At 41.3% G+C, this 25,540-nt stretch overlaps 1 protein-coding gene across 1 annotated transcript; it reads left to right on the top strand.

The window, feature by feature from the left end:
- The first annotated feature begins 4,839 nt into the window (after window positions 1–4,839).
- Window positions 4,840–24,519, top strand: SYCP1 (synaptonemal complex protein 1). Its single transcript, XM_018070899.3, has 31 exons — window positions 4,840–4,990; window positions 6,036–6,111; window positions 6,273–6,319; window positions 6,920–7,084; window positions 7,458–7,525; window positions 7,709–7,782; window positions 9,069–9,127; window positions 9,536–9,605; window positions 10,220–10,293; window positions 10,653–10,761; window positions 11,220–11,305; window positions 11,442–11,626; window positions 12,063–12,130; window positions 13,227–13,288; window positions 13,851–13,955; window positions 14,512–14,615; window positions 15,097–15,214; window positions 15,442–15,512; window positions 16,197–16,278; window positions 17,129–17,191; window positions 17,864–17,926; window positions 18,678–18,794; window positions 19,402–19,512; window positions 20,170–20,262; window positions 20,819–20,893; window positions 21,162–21,221; window positions 21,887–22,033; window positions 22,330–22,416; window positions 23,685–23,831; window positions 24,128–24,214; window positions 24,298–24,519. Exons 1-31 carry the CDS (start codon window positions 4,913–4,915, stop codon window positions 24,439–24,441), a joined length of 2,895 nt encoding a protein of 964 aa, XP_017926388.2. The 5' UTR covers window positions 4,840–4,912; the 3' UTR covers window positions 24,442–24,519.
- The last annotated feature ends 1,021 nt before the right edge of the window (window positions 24,520–25,540 follow it).

Genomic DNA, 25,540 nt, shown 5'->3' with positions numbered 1-25,540 from the left:
ATTAAAAATTACATAAGTTATGTTATTTCAAACACTGACATGTGTCTTGTGTCTTTGTTCAGCCTGACGAGAATTTACAATGAACATCATGCCCTTACTGATGGGTTGTGACACTTTTTCTCTTCCCTTTCTTCCTACCCCAAAACTCACTGCCATGTGTGTATACAGTAGGTCAGGCACTCCCACACCAACTTCCATGGCCAAGTGTGTGATTTGCTAATAAAACATTGTGAGTTTTTGCAGACGCTCTGACTTCTTCCTTTCGACCATGAGCATCTACAGTTCTTGGGTGCTCCCTTCCCCTTCAGGGTGGGACATCACAGCATCTGGCTTTGCCCAGAGCAAAGAGCTTGGAGAGCCTGGTGGGAAAGCTGCTACCACTGGGGTCCTTCAGAGGAACCACATCAAATGACCCACGGTGTCTGTCCCGGTTGGTGATCACCCCAGTACGGCCAAGGGGTCACCACTGGTCCCCATGCACAGGTTACCTGGGTGAGGGGATCCAGGTGTGACAAGAGCTGGCACCAGGTGCCACTTGGGCTCTGAGGACAGGGCTGGGAAGGGCAGGGATGTGTAGCGATCAAGGGCATGGACTCCGTTCCGGTGCAAAACAAAGACCTTTATTTAATAATGTATATACTTATATGGCAGAACAATAGGTAATTCAAGCAGAACTGGTAATTTTCTACTCATGCTTACTCTCTCAAACTACATAATTCAGCATATGCTTTAGCAGATACAAATAACTACAGTCCTTAGCAACCAAGGTCCTTCTTGCAGTCTTGTATCTTCTTCCGTGTCTCCTTCTCCTGCTTACCCTTCCCACGGCTTTCTGCCAACTAGTGCAACAATGTCCACTGTCCCTGGTCTGAGGGATGTGACACTGTTCACCTTCATAGGGACGGAGCTGCACTGGCCCACAGAGTGACCACCTACATCCCACAGGAGCCCTGGCACACCTGGAGGAGCCAGAGAGCTCCCAGGACCAGAACCAAACATTCCCTCAGCTTCTGGGTGGTGTCAGCACCAGGGAGGTGTCGCTGTTCTGCTGTCCGGGCTGTGGAGGGGGATCCCCACACACTCCCTGATGGGCAAAAGGTGCCCCAGAGCAGCCAAAAGGGACCCGCCATGAGCAGCTGTGCTGGAAGGGGCCGCTTGGGTCAGTTCCAGCCAGTTCTGGGCATTGGCATTTCCATGGCAACTGCCAGGGCTGTGTGATGTGGGGCCTGCGGGTGCCCAGGGGCCACTGTGACACTGCAGGGCCTTCTGGAACCGAGGGGACATTGTGAGCCTTTGGGCCCCACCCTGTCCGTGAGGTGTCTCAGGAGCCCCCCGGGTGCCCAGTCCAGCAGAGCAGAGCAGAGCACCTCGCTCAGGAAGCAGCAGCGCTGTGCCGAGGCAGCCGCCTCCATCCCACCCCTCCTCCTCCCATCCGCAGCTGCCCCAGCAGCAGCTGATATCTGAGTTTGGAGATGTAGCAAGTACTAACAGTTTTTCCAGCAGAATGTACCATGGAAAATTGCTACATCTCAATTTAAAGAAATCAGCCAAGCAAGGTGAGGAAACAATGAAGGGAGTTGAAGCAGCTGAGCAGGCAGTGCCAGGCTGATGTACAACCAGGAGCATTGTCCTAAAGAAATTCATAAGGCAGTCACTCAAAACACTGCAGGTCGAGACACAGAAGACCACCGAAGACCCCCGATGAAGTCCCTCCAAGACCTTATAAGGATATGCATATATGCTAATATGTGTTGGGACATGTCATGAATACGTAACAGGAATGCAGGGAACAAAAAATGAACAATCATTTAATGCTGACATATAAGCTGTAGTGAAGAGACCTCTGTGTGCACTTGGGAGAACTGACTCCCAGGGCACCCAACGTGCTGTGATCATGCAGCACGTCCTAATAAAGAATGCCTGCCTCTAAAACTCACAAATTGAGCCTTGGGGGTTTCTTTTAGAGGCCGATTTTAGGCAACAAAGCTTCAGGGCAGCCAGGGCCAGGCCTGGTCCCTCCATGGGGACAGGCTGTCATGGCCCTCCAGCACACGGAGCTCCAGGAGCACCAGGAACCATTCCTGCAAGTCTGGGGCTGCTACCTGGGATCTCAACTCCTTTGAGGAGAAGTGAAAAGACTGCAGGAGATGCCCAGAAGAGTCTTGGGTAGATCCTGGAAGATTCAGGTTCCACAAAAAGAGAAAAAACATTTCAGCTACCTGCCTTGGAGGAGTCTCAGGCTGATATCCTGGAATTCAGATCCAAAATCAGAGATAAGGACTCTGGAGGATGCCTGGGAGGAGTCTCAGGTAGATCTTAAAGATGCAGGATCTGCCAATGAAGAAAAAACATCTTGGGTAACTACCCTGGAGGAGTCTGGAGCTGATACACAGGATTTCAGATACTGAAATCAGAGCTAAAGACTCCAGGAGAAGCCTGAGAGGAGTCTCAGATAGATCCTGGAAGATCCAGGAACTACAGAAAGCAAAAAATCATCCCCTGGAGCAGGGGGTTGCTACCTGGGATTTCGGGTCCCCAAATCAGAGACAAAGACTCCAGGCAATGTTTGAGAAGGGTCCAGCTGGAAAAAAACAGAAAAATCATCTCAGGAACTTGACTTGGAGCTTCTACCCAGGATATCAATTGTCTAAATCAACAGACAAAACAACTCTGAGAGACATCAGGAGGAGTTTCAAGTGCATCACAGAATAGACAGCTAATTCCAAACAAGCAAAAACATGTTGGGAAGCTTCCCTGGAAGAATCTGGGGGTGCTTTCAGGGAATTCATCTTCCTTGAGGAGATGTGAAGACTCCAGGACGCACCTGAGAGGAGTCTAAAGTGGACTCCAGAGCAAAAATTTACCTCCAAAGGAAAAAAACCATATTGGAAACCTTCCTTGGAAGATTCTGGGCCCACGGTGAGCAACTCAGGTCCCAAAATCAGAGATCAAAAGACTCCAGGAGAATCCTAGGAGTCGTCTCAGGTAGATCCTGAAAGACTCAGGATGCACAAGAAAAAAGAAAAATCATCTCAGGTGACTTTGGTACCCTTGGAAGAGTCTGGAGCTGCTCCCTGGGATCTCAGCTCCCTTGAGGAATGAAAAGACTCCAGGAGATGCCTGGGATGAGTCTCAGGTGCATTCAGTAGGATACAATTTACCATGAAAGCAAAATATCATCTCGGGCAGCTTCCAGGGGAGAGTCTGAGGCCCCACCCGGGTTGTGGAGTCACCGTCCCTGGAAGTGTTTAAGGAAACACTGGGCATGGCACTCAGTGCCCTGGTCCAGTTGACATGGTGGTGTTTGGTCAACTGATGATGATCTCAGAGGTCTTTTCCAACCTAATTGATTCTGTGATTCCAGGTCCCCAAATCAGGGATCAAGACTCCAGGCAATGCTTGAGAAGGCTCCAGCTGGATCCCAGATAAGACCTTTTCCTTCAGAAGAGAAAAATCGCCGTGGGTACCTGCCTCGGAGGGGTCTGAGGTTGCTACCTGGGACCTCAGCTGATTCAATTTGAATACTTATCCTGCCCATAAGTCGAATGCCTGATCCCAAATTTCTGCTGCAGACACTTGCTTTTAATTAAAATTTATTTTTTCTGTATCGTAGGAAAGAACATTTTAGTACAGTTATCTGTTAAAACAGCCTAAACCAAAAGCTTTCCTCTGATGGGCCCGCCCTGAGCCCCCTTTTCCCCCCAAGTGGCTCCCACCGCCTCAAGAAGGGGCCAAGCCATCTTCTGCTCGGGCTGCCCCCGACCCTCGCAGAGCCCCAGGCTGAAGCCTCTCCCGCCCCACAGCGACCCCCGCAGCCCCTCAGAGGTGGAGGTGACTCCCAGGGGGTCCAGGGGTCTCCGGGGGGTGTCACAGGATAATTGGTGTCGCCTCTTTATTCTCGTGCAGTGTCCCCCCCGCCTCCCGCCGGACCTTCCCGTTCCCCACCGACCTCTTACCCGCTGCCGGACTCTCCTCCACCTCCGCTTGGTCCATGGGGGGTGGACCACATTGACAATGGATTACTTGGTCTCCCTTGTTTACTCTCCATTACAGGTGGACCTACCCCCTTTCCCCGCCGGACCCTCGTTCCGCAACTGACCTCTCGGCCCCAGAACTCACCTTCCACCTCCAAGGTGGTCCGGGCGGTGTCACAGATAAGAATGGTTCCCCCATCTATTCCCTGCACAGGTGGGACACCTTCCCCCTTTCCCCGTCGACCCCCCGTTCCCGCCCGACCTCATGCGGCTTCCCCCGACGGCGAAAGCCCCGCTTTGCCCCCCGGGCCGGCGACCACGCCGGCGTTTCGGCCCGCCGCGGGCCGCCGCGGGCGCCGATCCCAGAGACCTTCTGCTAGGCCGCGACCAGGCCGGCGCTGCCCGAGGGCCCCCGCCCGCAGTCACCGCCGGGCCCCGGCCGGGCCGGGCCCCTCACCCCGGCGGAGCAGCTCCCAGGGCCGTTCTGGGACCCTGCACCGGAGCGGAGCAGCTCCCGGGGCCATTCCCGGCCAGGCACCCCTCACCCGGCGGAGCCAGCTCCCGGTGGCCATTTCCCGGCCAGGGCCCTCATGCCCGGGCCGGGAGCAGCTCCGGCCATCCCGGGCCCCTCACCCGGAAGCGGAGCAGCTTCCTTTGGGCCGTCCGGGCCCCTCACCCGAGCGGGAGCAGCTCCCGGGGGCTGTCCCGGGCCTCTCACCCCGGGCCGGAGCAGCTTCCGGGGGGCCGTCACCGGGCCCCTCCCCGAGCGGCGCAGCTCCTCGGCCGCAGCCGCCGCATAGGCGGCGTCCCCCGCCGCGCTCGCGCGCGCTGAGGGGCCGCCGCCGCCTCGTCGCTTCCGGCCCTTTTCGCCCTTTTCCCCTCAGCGGCCCCAGGAGGGGGCCGCAGACTCGCCCGCCCCCCGCTTTTTCTCCGAGGCCATGGAAAAAGAAAACCCGTTTAAATTGTTCGTGCCGCCGCGTCTGAGCGCTGGGCAGCCGTCTGCGGTCAGAACCCAGGTGAGCGCTCGGGCCGCGGGGCTGCGTCAGGGACAGGGCCCGTCGGCCCCGCCTCGGGTTTGTGCTGCTCTGGAGGCCGCGGCTGAGGAGGGGGCGGTGGGAGAGCGCAGGGGCCCCTCCCCGGGGACACGGGGACAGTGCTCTGTCCGGGGAGTCCCCCAGAAGAGCCCTGAATTGAAGCACACACACACACGTGCGAGAAAGTCTGTGCGCTAAACTCATATACTATATGTATGCTAAGATTGGTGCTGGGGGAAAACATCTTCAGTTTCAATTTCAAAGCCTTTAGCTGTTGTTTCTGTCAAAACTGAAGGGAGTCACCTTCTCTAGCATCTGCTCTGAATTGTAGCTGTACATCGCTGATGATAAATCCACGTTTGATGTAATTCAGCACAGTGAGTGAGCAGTGCCCCACTCAGATGCTCACAGTGGCTTTGATGTTTTGCTCTCACCGGATCAAGCGTGCAATGAAAATGTTCTGTTACCACACTGAATTGTGTGAATTCAACAAGTTATTTTTTCATGTCGAGGCTCCTTTTGAAATCTGTTTAGATTCAAACGGGATATTCTAACAGGAGGTGAGTTTCGCTATTTACAAGGCGAACTTCAGTTACTAAAAACCTTGTAAAAGGACATTTTCGTGCTAAAACATAATCACATGTGGTTTAGAGCTGCCCTTGGAAGTAAAGCAAAAAATAAATATCAACTATTGGCCTTCAAAGAAATAATTTTGCTTCCTGAGTCCTTTACCATGCACCTGTGCACAGACAGGCAAGAACTGCTGAGTGCTCTACATCAAAAGCTCCTCCTTTGACCTCAGTCTATAAAGCAAACTACAGAAGACCAACAGTTTGATAAACCACTGTGAAGTAAGAAGCAAGCGAGTTCCAAAGGCATTACCAATGTCTTGGGCTTTGAAAATTGTAGTCAGTTCCTTTCTTAATGAAAAATTCTATTTTCACATTAGCTGTACTTTTTTTTTCTGGATTTTATAATCCTTCTTCACAAACCTACCCATAAGAAGCTCATTTTTAAATTTGTGCAGGGTTTTAACAAATGCCCAGGTGATGATTTTAAGTTGCCATTCCGTACCCTGAACCGTGGTGAAGTCGCTGATTCAGGTAAGACTAAAATAAACATTTACCTTGCATATTCTTTTATTTTTTTAATGTTTTAATATTCATGAGTAGTCTTAGCAGTCTCATAGCTGTAATGCTGTTAAATACAGTTTTACTGATACTTTTTTTAGAAATACATTGATAAAAATCTTTTCATGTTTCAGCTACAATGTCACAGCAAGTAAAACTTTGCTCTGAAGTAGATGAAGAGGTCAGCTAAGTATCAACTCTGCATATCTAACTTCTTGGGGCCTCTTAATTTGTTCCCAAACAGTGCCTAAAGCATTATTCAGTAGATAATTTAGGACTAAAGGAAATAGTCAGAAGGGAATAATCATGTTCTGTCTCCTATTTAAAAGTGAATCAGTTAGAGGAGATATTTGTGATTTAGTGAACAAACCTGGAGACAAACCTTTAAAAATTAAAGTGATTCCAAGTTTGTTATTTTTGGTTTGGTTTTTTTTTTTTTCAAGTGTCTAGGAAGTCTGGGGGTTTTAATCCACTTAGATATCTTTGTGGAAGTGGTTCTGAATGGTCTGTTGAAAGGCAGAAGGATTGAAATCAGAGTATCCTTTGGAAAATGAAGTAGATTATCCAAGTTGCCTGTGTTTGTGTCTCCTACTTTCTCTGTAATGTCTGTTGTTACAGCCACAGTGGATGCACAAAGATTTAAACTTTGGCTCCTGATCGTGTATAAGCTTGTGTCACCAACTGTGGAAAAAAATACTCCCTTCTAAGAGATAAATATGTTATCTGCAACATTATTAATTAAATAGCATTTGAGATTAAACTGTGGAACCTGTTTTAATAGAACATAGAAACAATGAATGAATTGTACTCAAAACTCTACAAGGAGGCTGAGAAGATCAAGCAGTGGAAACTGACTGTGGAATCAGAACTAACTCAGAAAGAAAGAAAACTGCAAGAAAATAGAAATATTATTGAAGCACAGCATAAAACCATTCAGGAACTGCAGGCCAGTATTGTACAATATACATTGAATAGAGTTAAGAGAAAGTGCTTCCTGATTTAGTATGACAATATTATTCATACAGTTCAGTATTGAAGAATGTTGCAGTTTGATTTGTGCCTTAAGAAAACAGTTGTTCTGAGAAGGGGTGTGCACCTGTCCTGTGTGAATGTGTGTATGAAGAACATACCTGTGTTTCAGTTGCTCTCAAATTAGTGTTTGTTATTATGTCTTTAATGCAAAAGATGACTCAGCATGTGATACTAGATAAAACTTCTGTCTTCTGACCACAAAATTACTTTTTTTGAGAAGTCACAGTGTATTTCTGGTATATTTTTCAGTAACAATGTCTTTTTGTATTTGTTCCCTATGGAATTAGTTTGAAAATGAAAAACTCCATTTAAAACTGGAAGATGAACTATGTGAAAAGAAAGATCTCTTGAAAGAGTAAGTAATAGAGACAAATTTTTGGGGGGGTGAAAATAATTAGTTTTCATGCTGAGAACTGTGCTGGGGTGGGCAGTTACATAGAGCTGTTAAATTGTAAAGGTTATTTACTTTGGTACTCCTTGGGTACACAAAGCACTGCACTCTTGTGACAACATATTATGGTATTTTTCCCTGTTTTAGAAACACTGCTTCAAGGCATCTCTGCAATCTGCTCAAGGAAACCTGCACTCACTTCACAGAGAAGACCAGCAAATGTAAATGCTTTTTTAATTTTGATTTATAAAAGTAAATGTATTTCTAGCTTGCTCTAAATTCACCAACAGAGTAAAGTTCTCATGCTGTTCCAGATCTGTTCTGCAGTTCAGATGAACTGGATGTGGCTCTTAAAATGAGAAGTGAATTTTCAGTAGCTCACAAAATTAGAAGTGAAGCCATATCTGACACGTGTGCTTTGTAATGTTAACTCCAGAGGTTTTCTGAAGCCAGTATCATTGTTTACAGTCCCTTACAGTTTCCAAGCCTGGGAGATCTTTGGTTTGAGGCAGGGTCAGACCCTGATCAGCTGGCAGTCCCTCCAGAGCAGTGCAGGTCTCCTGAAGTCTGGGCTGCCCATTGAAGGGTTTCAGTCCCATCCAGACACCTTGAATATATGAAGACATATGAGGTGGCACTTCATGCCTGTTGGGGCTCTTCCCAGCACTCCAACAAATTTCCAGAGCTGGCATTTCCTGCTGGGAGCAGTTACACATTGGTGGGGAAAAGAGATCCCAACCCCAAGGCACAAGGAGTAACCAGCATTCTTCTCACTGAACTGACCAAGCCAGGACAGCTGGAGAACTTAATGAAGTTTAAGTTCTCGAGGGTTTAAAATATGTTCTTGACGGGGGATTTTGTTTTATATGCAGTTCAGAATTGATATTATAATGGTTAAACTTTTCCTAACTTGAACCCAGGTACTTGAGAAGTGTCTGTTTCTTTTTAGCTTTAATTCTAGAAACACACGTGTATAGATACACTGTTCTGCTTTGATAGCTGTGTTTCCTACTGTTCTCTTCTATGATTGTTTTCTTAGGGAACAATAGTAGCAATTACAAAAATGAAGGAAAAAAAGAAAATATGGACATGGAGTGTTGTTACAAGTCTCTAATGACAGTTCTGTGGTCGTAGGTATCTCTGCTGATGGGAAGATGCTAAACTCTGTATTAGAGTTTATCAAACACTAACATTTTTTGATACATTAATATTCAACAACACTAATAGTATAAGAATTGATATAGTTATATAAATTGATCCAGAAGTACACTTTTCACAGAAAAAGTGATATTGAGAAGGAAATTTAAAAACTGAGCTTCCTTGGTGTTTCAGTGGAATATACATTTTCCCTAGATTACATAACTTTTGGCACTCTGATTCATAATTACTGTTTCTTAATAAGAAAAGATAATTCCTCTTTTAATTCATTATGCTGATTAAGCATAATGGCTTGGACAGCTGGCATTCTTTTCAAAAGAAAAACTACTGTACATTCTTGCTTTGATAGATGAACAGGAAAGAGAAGAAACAAGACAACTGTACGAGGAACTTCACAGCAACATAGAAGTAAGTGATGTGGCTTGTTAAAAGGCTGGAATGGGAGTTCCAGGGGTATGTTGAGCTGAGTTATGTGCTTTTGTTGGGATACTATTTGTGTCCATCATCTGTGTGGATCATGTCATGTGTGATGCAGGAAGTCAGACTTTCAGTTTTTTTCAAAAATGATTTTTGTATTTATAAAGCACATTGAGTGGATGAAGTGCAGCAGCGTGTGGGAGGTAAATCCCTGTGATCTGTGTGGTCTGTGTGCAGTGTGAGGTGACCTCCAGAACTTCTGTCTCCTTTTTGTGCTCTGTTTCACCTGAGTTCTGTTTCACCTGAGAGTTTCTCAGGATGGCCAAGGTTGGAAACTGCCTCTGGAGAACTTCCAGGGTTTCCAATACTGAACTTCAAATACTGAACTTTGTTTTTTAGAGGATGACAGTGGCGTTTGAAGAGCTTCGTGGGCAAGCAGAGAATGACAGACTGGAAATGAGTTTCAAATGTGAGAATTCTCTTTGTTGTGTTTATTCTTCAGGCACAACAGTTTTGTACTTCATAGCTTTTATTGCACCTGCAGTGTCAAGGCAGACAGATGTGAAGTGCTCAAATGGTGAGCAGGTGACTCTGGGACATTGGGACCCTCTTTTATTCATGCTGCCTGCTGTTCACTGCCTGGGCCCTTTTATTGTTCCCCTGGGCCAAATTTGGAACTTTATTTTTCAAATAGTCGCTCAAAGTCTAAGGTTTCTCTGTGACTACAGTCTGGAGATCACCACTTATTTTATATAGTTGATGTATTTAAATGATAATGCCCTAGTGTGCAGCTACAGGAACTTTATTAAATACTTGCCTTATATAGGCTACTGTGTGCCTGTTTAATCTTTACATGGGCATTTCTGTTAGTTTCTTGTAACAAACATGGAATAATGGACTAATTCTGTGCAAAACTGGCAAAAAAGGTGTTTTGTCTAATTATAAAATCAAGCATTATGTCAACAATTGCTTGTTAGGAAACGAATTGTACAATTACAAGCAATCTTAAACTGGAAAATTGTATTGAACTTGGAGTATCTTTCAGCTAGAATGTTAACTATGGATATTACTGTATCTCAAAAGTAAAAGAAGAAGCAGAAAAAATGGAGAAGCTCGAAAGAGATTGCAAACTGGAAGTCAGTCAGAAGGAAGAGCAGGTTTGCTGAGTTTTACAATCTAATGCATACAGCTTTATTTGTGAATGAAGGGGCAATGCAAGGGCCAAGGAGTTTCTGGGCATTGGTAAAAAAGACAAAAATAACAGCTGGAGCTGCATTTAAGTCATATTCTGCTAAATTAAGTGATGTTCAGTATCTTTAGTTTGTTAGAATTCATGTTCTGATTTTGAACTGGAGAACTTTTTCATTCCTGGCTTGATCAATATTTGGCTCAGCCCAACCACCTTCTCTGACTCGAATCCCAGCAGAATGTCTGCTCATCCTCCACGGGGCACAAATGAAAATGGGAATCTGTCCTTTCTCTAGACTTCATTGTGATATTGTTTTAATTTTGCTAGATTTCAGCTCTTATCATACAGAGTGATGAAAAAGATGATGTAATAAGAGACATCAAGGCTCAGCTGCAGGAATCACAAAATAAGATTGCTGACTTAATAGAAGAAAAAAGTAAGAGTCCTCTCTGCTGTGTTAAAATGTAGTTGTTTATAGAAGCATAGGAAACAGGCTCATGATAATTTCACTCTGTTACTAGTCAGCAACAGAATTTTGGGGCCTTGCAGGCCTCGGTTTTGTTTGGAACAGACACTGCTGAGGTGGGATCAGAACTGGCAGGGTTGTTTTTAGGGCGAGTCAACAGTGAGGGCTTCTGAAGATTGCAAGGGGAGAATACATTGCTTGAGTTTTGCATATTTACAGTCAGACAGGTGCCATTGAGGAGGAAACTTATTTTTCAGAACTTGATTTTCAATATTTTTAAGCCATTTATATTCAAAATATTTGTAGTATATGATGCCAGTACCTTTGGTCTTTGTTAAATTCTATGACCATTTTACATTTTTAGCAGCATTTTTTAGTAACTACCCTATTTTTCTTAAATAATAACCATACATCTTTTTGCATTGAAGGAGAAATGTTAAAGGAATCCCAGGTCAATCAAGAACATTTGAGGGCAGAGCTGGAGGAGGCCAGAACTTCATTGGAAAAGGCAGAGGTACAACTTGCTTATGGTTTTCCAGCATAAATAGGTTAGATGAGTAATTGCATAAATAATTACTGATACTTTAGACATGAAACAACTGTAGCTCTTTGTTGCAAAACATATTTAGAAATGATATAATTTTTTGAAGGTTACTCAAAAGAGCTTAGAAAACGAATTCCAGACTACAGTGAAAACATTAATTCAGGTCACTGAAGAAAAAGAAGCACAGGAGGAAGAATGTAAAAAAACTAAGGCTTTGCATGCAACCCTGACAGCAGAGTTTGAGACTTCTATTGCCAATTTGAAAAGCTTGCTGCAAAAAGAGCAAAATAGGTAAATTAAAAAGTTTTAAGTTCAAAGAATGGTCTTACAGGTTGCAGTTTATGACAAAATCAAGAACAATTGGACGTGAAGCTGAAATTCAGAGGTTTTTTGTCACAGTGGTCTAAATGCAGAGAATTTAATGTAATCTTTTTCTGATTGTGCTGGTTGATACTGGTTTATAAAAAAAATACATTCCCCCCCCCCCTCATAATTCTCTTTAAGAAATACAGATTTCTGTGTGTAAATATTTGCTTACTTTTGTGTCTGTTGTTCTGAAGTTGTAAAAGTGCAATTTGATATGTGTTGCAGGCAGATATACCATCTGCCTGTTGAAAGGCAAATGTTCTTAAAGTGCTTGTGGTAAGACCTGGTCTTATTGTCCTTTAAGTTTTGAATGAAGTGTTTTGTATATATACTGGGGTTTTTTTAATTACCATTTTCTTAGATTAGAGAAATGTGAAGACGAGTCCAAGCTGCTTACCTTGGAGCTCAGAAATAAATCTGCTGAACTGGGTAAGACTTGTAGAAAGGCAGAAAATGTTTTCTGCTGTTTTCTGGAAATGGACTGTCTCTGTTGCTTGGAGAAATGGTTTTACAGTACCTGTACCTGTCAGGAATGCTTCAATTTATTTTCACTCATCTGCTTCCCTTTTCTTTGATGGTCATTGTAACTGGCAGCAGCCAAACCACAGTGCTGGGCCGACCTCCAGTCGTGAGACCATCCATGCAGGGCTCTCCTGGAATCAGTTTGGTTTCCAGCCAAGGCTGGTGGCACTGCAGAACTGTTGGGGAGGTGTTACACTGCTGAGCAGCAGGTTCCAGGAATGACTTCTGTGGCTCGTAGCAGAGACAAAACACTCCTGTTAAGGTCTCTGCAGACCAGTTGGGTATGGAATGACACAGTGGTTGTCTTTAAATGCTGCTTTGATGTGCTGTGGTTTCTAGGTAGGTGCTCCTTAGCCCCCAGAGTAAGAGGTCTGTCTTCAGCACTTTTGCTGCTGTGCAGCACATGTCTCTAGTCCTCATGTGACAAATGAGAAATAGAATTTGATGTCCCTGGGTACACTGAGGGCATCTGAAGAGTGTTCCAAAGTGAACTGGTGATGCTTGTCTGGAACGGGCGAGATGTGACCTGGGAGAAGTCCAGACCCAACGTGACCTCAGTGTCCATTGTAAAATACCAGTGTGCACACAGAAAACATTTTGAAGTTAGTAATAACTGATTTCCTTTCTCAGCATGTCCATGTCAGTACCTTCAGCAGTTCAGATTCTTTTTCTGGAACAATTCAGATGCATCAATACTTGGAGATGACTCCGTTCTTACAGTCCACGGTTCATTTGAAGACGTAACTGTGGAAGACATAACAGGCTCTGAATTTTATAAAAGATAAATTATTAGTTTCTCTTCAGATATATATTTGCTAGTGTCTTTCTTAATCGTATTTTCAAGTCTACATTTAGATTAAGTCAGAAGTTAGCTTTACAGTTTCTGAACTTAATCAAACAAGTTTCAAAAATCAGGTATTGCAAAGGGAAAATTGTTTTATATTGCCTACTAAATATGAAAAATTATTTCTGTTCCATTAATTTTACATTACATGTGCTGTAGAAGAGATGACTAAACTAAAATGTGACAAAGAAATGCAACTTGAAGAACTGTCAGGAACACTGGTAAGTGTTCATTTTATTAGTCTCATGGCATTTACTTTTCATCTGAAATTTCTCTTACTTTATAAGTATGTTAAGTGCCATATATAAACACTGTTTATTTTGCCTTGATGTTTCTGGTAAACACACAGTTTCAGTGTTTTCTTTGAAGGACTTGATTCTTTCCACTGTTTTTCTTGTCCTGTTGTGCTTTGTTTTGGTTTTCCTTGTTAAGGTTTCCAGTCATTTCCTTCTTCCTTCACACCTATTTAAATGCCACTCCCTCTGGACATAAAGATTTCCCTTTTTTTTCCTTACTTGTAGGGAGGTAATTAGCTGTGGTGTCAGTGAACCCTCCTGCACTGTGACACAGGCCCATGTTCTGTCCCAGAACTCTAAGATATATGAAGTACCTTCTTAATAGAGTTTTATTTTCATTATGATTTGATATTCACAAGTCTAACAAGAAACTGTATCAGCTAAAGTAGGATAGTGTGAAACCAGGTGTGCATTTTACCATGTCTGTTTATTCCTTAAAATCTGCATTGAATTTTCTGAACTGAGTCTCACTAATGTTCTAAAACAGGAGAAAATGGAAGGACTTTTACTGAAGAAGGAGCATCTTGAGGCCACTGTAGAAAGTTTGCAGGAGAGAGAAGAAGAAACAAAAAATGTTCTCCAAATGAGAGAGGTCTGATAAAAGGGCAATAATAACACATTTTTATAAATAGTTAAGTTACACAGTGAACATAAGAAAGGGCATGGAGTCAGAGCAGGCTGCACCCTGAGCTGCTCTGCTGGTGACAGTGGCAGCAGGAGCTCCTCTGCCCTAGAGGAGCCCGTGCTCCCTTGCTCCTGCATCCCCACGGTGTCTGTATTAAGGAGGAGGACACACAGTTGCCCTTCTGTTCTGTCACATGGTACTGGAATTCTGTGATTTGGTTTTAGTCTTTTTTGTTTAGGTAAATGTAAAAGCTTATGATGTCTGAAGTGAATGTCTTTCTTTACAATGATGTCCAAGAAAACTAATTTTTGCAGACTAGTTAATTAGACTCACAGTGGGGGACATGTCCAGCACTCATGTCAGAGTTCACTGTCTCACCCCTTCCATGGGAGGATGTGGGCAGGATAATCTCTGGCCTGGATGTTGTTGGGTCCATCTGAAAGCTCTGGGCTCTCAGGTCATGGCTGGTGACTTTCACGAGTTGGAGTTTAGATGTGGAAACTCAAAACTCCTCTTTTTGCAGAAAGAAATCCACGATTTGAAAGCACAACTGACTAGTACAGCTGAAAAGGAACAAGATTATTTGAACCAGCTTTTGACTCTGCAAACGGACCTTGAACAAGAGACGTATGACCATCTTTGAAAATATAATATTCAGAATTGGTTTTGTGTTACATAGAAGTTACTTTATTACACAATGAATGATCTATGATTGTTTTCTAATGAAAATTTTGAACAACACAGTGTGACATTCATTATATACTTGTATTTATGAATTATATTTTCTCTATTTGTATGTATGGAGTTGTTCCATATCTGTGACCCAGTTGTATTAAAATGAAGAGAAACTTTCTAAATTCGTTGTTAATCCTGCTTTGAACTACATCATCTTCAACTACCATTATATTTATATAAAAGTTGACTTGTTTTCTTTCCTTCTTCTGTTGCCTTTTTGCATCACTGTGACTTTGCTGCAAACCTTAAATTTGTAGATAAAGGCCTGGACTTTTTCCAGCCTGAAGTAACACTTGATAATGGATAAATTTAACTTGAAAGGAAATTTCAAAATGCACGTTCTTATTTCTCCTGACCATTTGTTTTACATTAGGTTAAAGAATGAACAACTGACTGTGTGTATCAATAAGCTTTCACTAGAGAAGGAACAAATAGCACAAGAGAAAAGTGATGTGGCTGCAGAACTCAAGAAACTGCAAGAAAGTCACAAGGCAAGTTGTAGACTTCCAGCTGCTTTTAGATGACAATACTCAATTTAAAGTACAAATCAGATAGTAAACTGCAACATGCCATGGTTCTGTAGAGTACCTGAACTGGTTTTTGTGTCTGAAATACAAAGGAAGCACAGTTACCCTTGGGAATAAGGCAGGTCAATGTGCTTTGGATGCCTTTACATTTTTTAAGATGTCACCTTGAATTTACACGGGTCTTTATTTAGGATAGCAAGAAAAAAGAAGAGAATACAAAGCAGTTAGTTGAAAACCTGGAAGAGGCAAATGGCCAGCTAAGGCAAGTAAAACCAAATCTTAATATCTGATATTATTAAAGGAATTAGACTCAATTCCATCATAGTTAGTCTGAGTGTTGTGTTCATATGCTGCTTTCTGTGATTCCTGATTAATGTTCTTTTTAGATTATATAGCTAAACAAAAACTGTGTTGGCCATTGTAGAAATTTTCTCAAATTAGAGATACCTATTGCTACAGGAACAATTTTTACCATAGCTTTGTATTACATAGAAGGAGCTGTCCTGTTTTGCATTAGACATTTTAGGTGGGAAGGAAATGAAAATAAAGGTTCAAGGTTATGAATTAAATGTGAAAAGGTGAAGCTGGTTAAATGTCAGTCTTTGCAGTAATCTCTGTACCAGCAGTTCCAGGCAGCCTTCCATGTTTCACAGCTGCATTATGATATTACAGCTTAGGATATATTTTCCTTAGGTAAGGGGAACACCTTTCCATGCCTTACAAAACCTATGGACAGGTCTCACATTAACTTACCAGGCACTTTGCTTCATTGTAAGAACATTTCATTGGACAGCTTATGAAATTCCCATCAATATTAGCAGCTCTTTCTAGAAAATAAAGTATGTCTTTACTGAAAAGAAGTTAGATTTCTTAGTAAAGATTAAGCAGTAAAGAGGTTCTTAGTAAATCTTAAATATTTACTAATGCTTGTTAATTTGGCCTTCAGAAATGAACTGGAGTCTTTGAAGGAGAAAATGGCAAAGACAGGGGAAGAGATTGAAAGTAAACTGGATGAAAGAGAAGAAAATGTATGCTGCATCCTGTGCCTTGTGGTGAAAATATACAGCCTAACCTGTAGGACAGAATGGAAATGTAAAATGTTTGTGGGGTTGTTTCCTGCAGGGCTCTGCCTCGGGGTGTGATCTCTGCCAGAGGGTGCTGCTGTCAGGGCTGTGCCAACGTGTGCACATGCTGAGCCCTTTCCTTTTAAAAGACAGGGACCTTCACTGGGATGTTCACTCTTTGCTTGAAGGCTTAAAATTAGCTTGTTAGATTTCAGGCAAACAGGAACCTCCTTTCCTTTATTTCCATATCCCCACTGAGTGATGGATGGGCTCTTGATTAGCTTTCAATATATAATATGAGTTTCAGCTTAAAGAGGTTACAATATTTTTACTTCCTTACTCTAGTTTCAAAGCACACCTGTTTTTTTAGCGTTAGAATGGATTTCAGAATTTCATTGTAAAACTCAAAAATTTATAATTGTGATTCCAGGTTAAGACTGTTGAAAATGGAATTTTGAGAAAGGCAAAGCAGTTGAAGATTGTAGGAAGTAACTAGGAAAATTAATTCTTTTCATGGATTGTAGGGAACCTGACACAAGATTGTTTTTTAAATTGTGAAGTTACTTTTTTTTTTTCCCTTCTTTCTTCTCTTTAAACTCTCCAACCACCGAGGAACTGGTTCACTGCCATTAATTAACATCTTCTAGTACTTTATGGCTGAAACTCCCGTCCCTGGAACACGGCAGCTCGTGTTCCAGTTTGCTGCAGTAAATCAGGCTGGGGCAAATGCACGTGTGAGAACGTTGACAGTGATCTCTGACACAGGGAGGCATTGCTAGGAGTTATTCATTAATGTTTGAAATATCTCTTTTAGATGAATAATTTGAAGAAACAGGTGGAAAATAAAACCAAATGCATTGAAGAGTTGCAGCAGGAGGTGTGTACAATTTTTAAAAGTCACAAATACATAAGAGATGCTATTTTGTGGTGACTGTTACTTTTCAACAGGTTTTGTCTGCTGTGATATCTTCAGAAACACCTATGTAATTGATAATTTCCTTTCTTATCCTAACTCTGAGCAGATTAAGGAGTCACCTTTGAAATTATTTGATTTGTTAAATTATCCTTCATTTGAAAATAGCAATTACAGAAATGATATCTATAATAAACATTTACTTTTTTTCATTTAGTATATGGTATTATTTATGGACTTGTAGTAAAGCCCTGTCTCAGTTACCACTAGTAGAAAAGAACTGTGCATTAGCACAACTTGTCATAACTTCATTTTTATTTTTTGTCATGACATCTGCACCCCTTCTGTCAGCAGCATCTTAGTTTTAATTCCCATTGTGCCCCTTATTTGTTATTCTCTGTTGCTGCCCAGGAGGAGCCTTTCATAAGGTCTTGAAGGAACAGGTTTATCCCAGGAATTAGTGGAGCATTCTTTTGGTTTTGAGAATTGACCGGAACCTGAACTGCTCAACAGAGAGTTATTTGCTTGATGAAAGCTGGAATTTTTTAAGATTCTGACCTGCTTGATGCAGTTAAAGCATTACAGAATTCTATAAACTTTTTAAAGTACAGTGTTTGTTTTGCTTTATTTCAACAGAATAAGGTGCTGAAAAAGAAAATTACTGCAGAAAGCAAGAAAACCAGTATTTATGAAGGAAAGGTAGGTTTAAATAACATCATGTAGAAGATGAGGTGAGTGGTTTAAGTCCCAGTATAACTAATGATAATATTATTTAAATACATTCTGAACTAGTCTATGGATCTGGGATACAGATTTTGCAGGAATGGGCCCATAATTTTTACTCATTGAGCTCTGACTGGACTAGAAGACATTTAGAAGAGATGGACTTCACATCCCAAGGAATTATGTTCCTGATCAGTCCCTTTCTTTGTTTGGTTGATAGTGTACTGAAGAGTATTCAGTAATCCCATTGAAATAGAAAAGCAATTAAAAGAAATACATACATTATTTGGGTACCACACTTCAAGAAAGAAGTGGACTTTTTTTAAGAGACTCTTACGAAAAACTTAAAAGAAAAAACTGTAATCAAAATGCACAGTTGGGAGGACAACACACCATACAACTGGGAAAATCTGAAACAGATCTACATAGGAGGGAATAAAATCTCCATCTGTCTTTTTTTTCCAAGGAAGTCACAGCATTTAGGGTGACTGCTTAGGACTGTCTTTCCCATTAGGCTCTTGCCATTGTTTCTGTGAGCATTTTCTAACTCACTTCAGGCCAGAGTTTAATTCTGGATGAAAAAAAGCTGAACTTCAAATAGGAAACAGTTCAATCATGTACCTGAAAGGTAACAGAGTGTTTCTGCTCAAAAATAAGAGGTAAAAAAAAAATCATTAGCATATTAATTTCTGAACAAATAACAGCAACAATTCTGCATTCCCAAAAGGTGAATAAATTGCAGTTAGAGCTGGAAAATATGAACAAGCAACATAAGGAAACAGTTGACAGCTATCAAAAAGACATTGAAACAAAAAAAGTAAATGAAAATAAACTTCATGAAGAGGTGAGAGATGTTAATTTTTACTGCAGTTTGAAATTTTTTTGGATGTATGATGGTTTTAAGAAGCTTTATTGGCCAGTCCTTGCTCTTACGTTTCAGTCACGTCAGCATACCTGGAACTTCTTGTGTTTGCCTGAGAGCAAAGCTTTAGCACATTAGATGCTTAAGTTGAAGTATTTGTGTATGTCTTTAAAAATAGGAACCCAGTTAAAAATTCTCTTTATCAAGATATTGTTCAAAGAAATTCTATTCTCGGTGTAACTACAGCAGAGCCAAATTAGATTGTAACTTCTCCCATATTATTGTTTTTCTGCCCACACTTTTTCAATGGTAATGCAGGAGAAGTTAGGGCAGAGTGCTTGAGATGGCCTTGTGGTTCGAGGTGACACTTACCTACCATGGATGTACTTTTAATCTATGTTTATTTGCCCGTTTTAATAATATGCATAAAAAGTGTAGGATTTGAAAAGGTTCTTAAAAGCAAATGAAGCCTAAATGAGACTATACATACTTTGCACCCACAGGGGGAAGAAGAAATGAAACTAAGATTTTTAAAAAATACATATTGTTGTTAATTGTTCATGAATTAAATGAAATTTGTTACTATCAGGTAGAAAAGTTGAAGTTGCTTTATGATGAAGCAATAATGATACAGAGAGAAACTGATATCCGATGCCAGCACAAGATAAAAGAAATGGTGGCACTAATGGAAAAACACAAGGTAAGAGATTGTATTGATTGCTATGATTTGTCCTGTGTGATACCATGATACATAAGAACCTTTCAAAATCAGCATATTATGAATTAGAAAGTGCAGCTTCATAAAAAAGACCTGAATCTAGGAAAATGAAGTTGAACACATGCTTGGCTTTTCACCATCTAAAAATAAATTCATCTTCAGATTTTGAAAACATGCCTCTGGGCAGAAAAATGCCATTTATCTAAATTTCTAGGATTTTTTTTTCTCTAGGCTTCCTTTGGTACCACCCTAATGCAGTGTCCTTCAGTGTCAGTCTGGCCTCTTTCTCGAGGAGATTCCTTGGTGACCTTCAGCAGTTTAATGTGACATATTTTAATGTACATTTTTATTCCTCCCTTTTGGAATCTATTTAGCAGATACCATTTATAAAAATAGCATGGCTTATGTGCTGGGACATGTGCTGCTGCACAGAAATTAAGCATTCTCTGTCAGCCCCCAAAATAATTCTGCTGGGGCATTTTCTGTTCCACGGTTTCTGCAGAAGCACCAGTGTTTGTTCCTGGTGCTCCCTGAATCTTCAGAAGAGTCTGGTTTGAGAAAAGGACTGATGTTTGCAGACTGGGTAGATCTGTAATTGTAACATTTAATCCAATGTTTTGTTTGTTCTTTTTAAAACAGCATGAATATGACAAAATGGTTGAAGAAAAAGATGCGGAGTTAAAACTATATAAAATTAAGCAGCAAGAGCAGTTGTCATCAGAAAGATCACTGGTAAGGAGTACTTTTCAACACTAAATAATGCAATGGAGGGGCTGATGTCATCCAAGTGTAATATAACCATAAATACCATATTTTACTTTTCCTATTTAATACTTGGAGAGGGTTAAGTGTCTGCTTTAGTGGGACTGAACAGTAAAGATCACTAATTTCTGCTTGCTTTTATTTTCTTAGAGATCTTATGTGCTTTAAAAAACCCAAACGTTCCTAAAAATAAATTGGAGTAGCAGTTGGTTTCTGTCTGCTTTTCCAGAGAGTGTACCACGTTCTGCCCTCACTGTCTAAGAACCTTTAGTATCAAGTAGTTGGATTCCATCCCCTCTAACCCCTGTTCTCCCAAGGGTTTTAAGTTCTTGCCTGAACACTTCTGGTCAAGTACCTGGTTCTTATAGTACTTCAGCTCTTTTTAAAACAAGCTAAAACAGAGCTTCCACTATAGGGTTGCAAAACAAATGGATTTTTCCTTTGTTTCTAACAAATATCCCTATTAATTACTGTCTCATTTTGTCCTGTTTTCTTTTTTCCCTGCCCTTTTTCTCCCTGTTTATAGGAAAGTGAGCTGTCACGTTTGAAAAGCGAACTGTCATCCCTGAAGGAACAACTGAAAGAAGAAATCGAGGAAAAGGTGAATTTTTTTAATTCACCTTTTAATTTAGCAGTGTGGGTGACAGGTTTGGCCTGGGCTTATGCACTGGGAGAAACTGTATAAGAAATGAAACTGTGAATAGAAAAATGACTTTTGAATGCTGCAGTTGTACTAAATCTGGCCATATGTTTATATGAACTGTGTAACAGTGTATGATAGTGGACTGCGTTCTGTAATTACACCAAGAAGATTTTTAGCAACTGAATTCAAATAAAATATTTACTTCCTATCCTGTAACTCTTTTCAGGAGAATCTTGTGAAAAAACACTCCCAAAACAGGGTTCCTGAAACTGAAATGGAGCACAAGGTAACTTTAACCAAAGAAATTATTTTAGAATTTGGTCATATTTATACATATGGAATCTAACTGAAGTTCTATGATACTTTATGTACACTCAACAAAAGACATTGAAATGCTTTTAGCTTAAACCTTTTTTAATTTTAGAAAATACAAACTTATTTTCCTGAGACTCAGATACCCCCTTGAGATTTGGACAGTGAATCTACTGATGTAAAAAATAAAAAGTCTCCTTCTTATGGAAAGACTATTTTAAGTAAAAACAATCTTGCTATCAACGTCAGGGTCTCTCTGACAGAACTTTCCTGCAGTTTTGTTGGTTTCTTTTTCCTCAGGTGTTTGTTGTAGTCCACAGGTGGTGGCTACAGTTCCAAACAACCTGCATTTCTGCAGATAAACAGGAAGCACTTAGATACCATGTGCCAGAAAACTCAGTTCTTCCACAGCTTCCTGCTCATTCTCCTTGCTCAGCAACCAAAAGAGGAGATTTTCCCTCCCCACCCCCTTTTGTTTGGGCCTTTGCTTCACATTTTGGCTGGAAAGATGATAATTCCACAGCATCTCCCAGGTGTCTTCTTGGACAGCTCGGAGCACAAACTGGGTTGTGAGGTTGGGGTTAGATTCTATACTTACCCCCAAAACAGAACTAAGAATGTAACCATTTTCTTTCCCAGACCTATGTGATGAAGACTCCTCCAGTCCATACCCTGCAGGGGGAGAGAAGCACAAATCTGCCTCCCGAGCAGAGCACGAGGAAGAAGCAGAAAGTGCTTCTTCATCTGGACACTCACTCGGACAGCTCCGAGCACAGCGACCTCCTGGTGAGAGTCAGAGCCCAGACCTGCCCTGAGCACTTCTCTGGGCACACCCCTGAGGGGGGAGAGAAAGCCTGGGGGCTTCCAGATCACAGACCTTACTTCTGTGTATATTTTTATTTACTTGGTTCTTTCTGGAACTGTATTTGTATGTACATAATTCACATGCCTGTTATTAAACTGTTCAGGCTTCATAGTAACATCTCAACTTTTTTTTGTTCATACTTTAATATTCCTGGGGGGAAGGGAAAAGTATTTTTTAGTATACTGTAACTAAATAGCTTTTTTCTTTTTAATTTCAGAGCATGGTCTCGGAAGAGAAAATGTTTAAGAAGTTGTACCAAGATTATCCTCAAGCTTCACAATTACATTCCACAGCACCAAAAAAGGTACATTAGCTTGTCTTCAGATTAAACCAAACAGTTTGGTGATGTTTATGCACATGGAACCTCATTGAAATTCCATGACAATTCATGTACACTCACCAAAAGACATTAAGCTGCTTTTAACTTCAACCTTCTGTAATTTTAGAAAATACAAACTTACTTTCCTGAGAATCCTAAACCACATTTAGAACAGTGACTCTATTAATGTAAGAAGTAAGAAGTCTCTAAATGATATCCCTAGGGGAGTCAATACATGGAAAAGAAGAAATGTCTCCTTCAGTGTCTGGCAAAAGCCCCTTGGGCAGTCCAGCTTGGAAGCTTTGTGACTCCTGACAGTGAATTGTTCTTGTGGCATTTTTGACTGTACTTCTTTCTTCTCTGTAGATGGTTATTTATTTTTTTGATGGGATAAGCAGGGGTTTAAAAGAGTGGTACCATTCCACACTGACATCAGAGAGCAGTTTGTGGAAGGGCTCCCAACATGTGTCATTTTTCTTGCTCAGTTATCATTTATCAGTAACAATTCCTATCCAAGAGAGACTGTGAATTTAATAATATCTCTGGAATTCTCTTACTTAGTCTTAAAAGTGTGTTTTTGTGACAGCACTTTTTTTCCATGGAATAGAAAAAATCTTGTATAGATGTAAAAATTGTCAAAGTATCAAATGATTCCTGACTTATGCTCCTCCCCTGCAGAACTTATGCTCTTCCCCTGTCAGAAGACCCCTGGTGATGTTTATATTGTAATAACAGATTCACTGCCATTTCTCCATTACCCTTTCTAGAAAAGGATTGCAGTGGACCATTGCAATGTTTCTCAGAAGTTTAACCTGTGGTGAAAAGACTATTTTAAGTAAAAACAATCTTGCTATCAACGTCAGGGTCTCTCTGACAGAACTTTCCTGCAGTTTTGTTGGTTTCCATTTCCTCAGGTGTTTGTTGTAGTCCACAGCTGGTGGCTACAGTTCCAAACAACCTGCATTTCTGCAGATAAACAGGAAGCACTTAGATACCATGTGCCAGAAAACTCAGTTCTTCCACAGCTTCCTGCTCATTCTCCTTGCTCAGCAACCAAAAGAGGAGATTTTCCCTCCCCACCCCCTTTTGTTTGGGCCTTTGCTTCACATTTTGGCTGGAAAGATGATAATTCCACAGCATCTCCCAGGTGTCTTCTTGGACAGCTCGGAGCACAAACTGGGTTGTGAGGTTGGGGTTAGATTCTATACTTACCCCCAAAACAGAACTAAGAATGTAACCATTTTCTTTCCCAGACCTATGTGATGAAGACTCCTCCAGTCCATACCCTGCAGGGGGAGAGAAGCACAAATCTGCCTCCCGAGCAGAGCACGAGGAAGAAGCAGAAAGTGCTTCTCCATCTGGATGCTCACTCGGACAGCTCCGAGCACAGCGACCTCCTGGTGAGAGTCAGAGCCCAGACCTGCCCTGAGCACTTCTCTGGGCACACCCCTGAGGGGGGAGAGAAAGCCTGGGGGCTTCCAGATCACAGACCTTACTTCTGTGTATGTTTTTATTTACTTGGTTCTTTCTGGAACTGTATTTGTATGTACATAATTCACATGCCTGTTATTAAACTGTTCAGGCTTCATAGTAACATCTCAACTTTTTTTTGTTCATACTTTAATATTCCTGGGGGGAAGGGAAAAGTATTTTTTAGTATACTGTAACTAAATAGCTTTTTTCTTTTTAATTTCAGAGCATGGTCTCGGAAGAGAAAATGTTTAAGAAGTTGTACCAAGATTATCCTCAAGCTTCACAATTACATTCCACAGCACCAAAAAAGGTACATTAGCTTGTCTTCAGATTAAACCAAACAGTTAATCAAATTCTTTCCAGAAATAATGGTGGCTTTATTTCCCTTGTTAGACGCCGACTCTCTCCAGTGTGAAATCTCCCGGCTCTGCTCTGAAACTCAAAGCCATGAGGAGGATGCACGAGACAGGATGGGCTGCGGTTTCCAAGGTGGACAGGAGAAGAAAAATTAAAGAAGTTGCAAAGTTCTTTGCTTAAAATGCAGAAATGACCAGTGCCCTGGCATTATTTATCAGTGCCAGTAACAGTGGCACTAATAACAGTGTTGTTATTCTTTCAGAGTTAGTCCTTTGGTGCATTTTTCTGTCATACTCAGTGTGTTGAATACTACATTCATTTCCATTACACACATAAACTTCACAGATCCAGAGCTACATCCACCTGCAGGGCCTTTCCCACCTTTTCCTCCTCTGTGCTATAAAACATCAGGACACAAATTAGCCAATTTTAAATTTTGAAATAAGTATAACTAGATAGAAAGTTGTTTCCGAGCTGTTTCTGGCATTAGAAATACTGATTTTAAAGAAGTTTAATTCTGTTCTTTTAAATTTACTCTTTTTCTTAATACATAATTCACAGAAGATACTTTGTGAAAGAAATACTGAAGCTGTTAAATGTGTGCACTTTCACCTGAAGTCATCTTGTTTTTCCTGCATTTTAAATGTTCTTAGACCTTTCCTTTTAGACTGTTTTGTCTTCAGTAGCTACTATTTCAGTATGTTAAAACAGTTCTGATACTTCTAAAATTGAATGGAATTACTTCCGTTTAAAAAGATTTCACTTCATAAGGAATAACATATGCACTCTCGTTCAGATTGTAAAAACAATGTTAAGATGTCATTAAATTGTTGATCTGAAATATAAAGTGTGGTGTGGGACTAAATGCTGTTGCTTTAAGTATTAGAACACAGACAGAAATCCCAGGCAGCCTTCCCAGGGACCAGCAGCTTCTGCCATGGAAGTGTAAGGAAAGATTTGAGCAACATCTCTTCCTGTGTTAATCCTTGATTAGTCTGGGATTCACAACAACAAACTGTCATAGGTTTACTTGTTCTGAAAAAAAAAAAAAAAGAAAAAGCAGAAATTTTGTTTACCCTACTCCCTGTAAAACAAAGATTTGAAGGAGGGAGGGGAAGGGGTAAATGACCCACACAAAAGAACTGACTGGCAGACCTGCATTCCAAGCTGATGGCCCTTCTGAAAACTGCAGGGAAGGGTGATGAGTTTTTTATTTTTCCTCCTCTCCTTGGAAAGAGGGACATTTTTACTTTGGCCTGAACTGAGGCAAGGGAAAGCT

Source organism: Manacus vitellinus, unplaced genomic scaffold, assembly GCF_001715985.3.
Source record: "Manacus vitellinus isolate BGI_N305 unplaced genomic scaffold, ASM171598v3 scaffold_155_pilon, whole genome shotgun sequence".
NCBI classification, from domain to species: Eukaryota; Metazoa; Chordata; class Aves; order Passeriformes; family Pipridae; genus Manacus; species Manacus vitellinus.
This window is presented reverse-complemented; position numbering and strand designations above follow the sequence as displayed.

What these genes read in the sequence shown, in the direction of transcription:
- SYCP1 (XM_018070899.3), top strand. Translation starts at nt 4,913, where the DNA reads ATGGAAAAAGAAAACCCGTTTAAATTGTTCGTGCCGCCGCGTCTGAGC. An exon ending in AACTGCAAGAAAGTCACAAG is followed by an intron (nt 15,215 to 15,441) that starts GCAAGTTGTAGA and finishes GTCTTTATTTAG; the next exon opens with GATAGCAAGAAAAAAGAAGA. An exon ending in AAAATAAACTTCATGAAGAG is followed by an intron (nt 18,795 to 19,401) that starts GTGAGAGATGTT and finishes TGTTACTATCAG; the next exon opens with GTAGAAAAGTTGAAGTTGCT.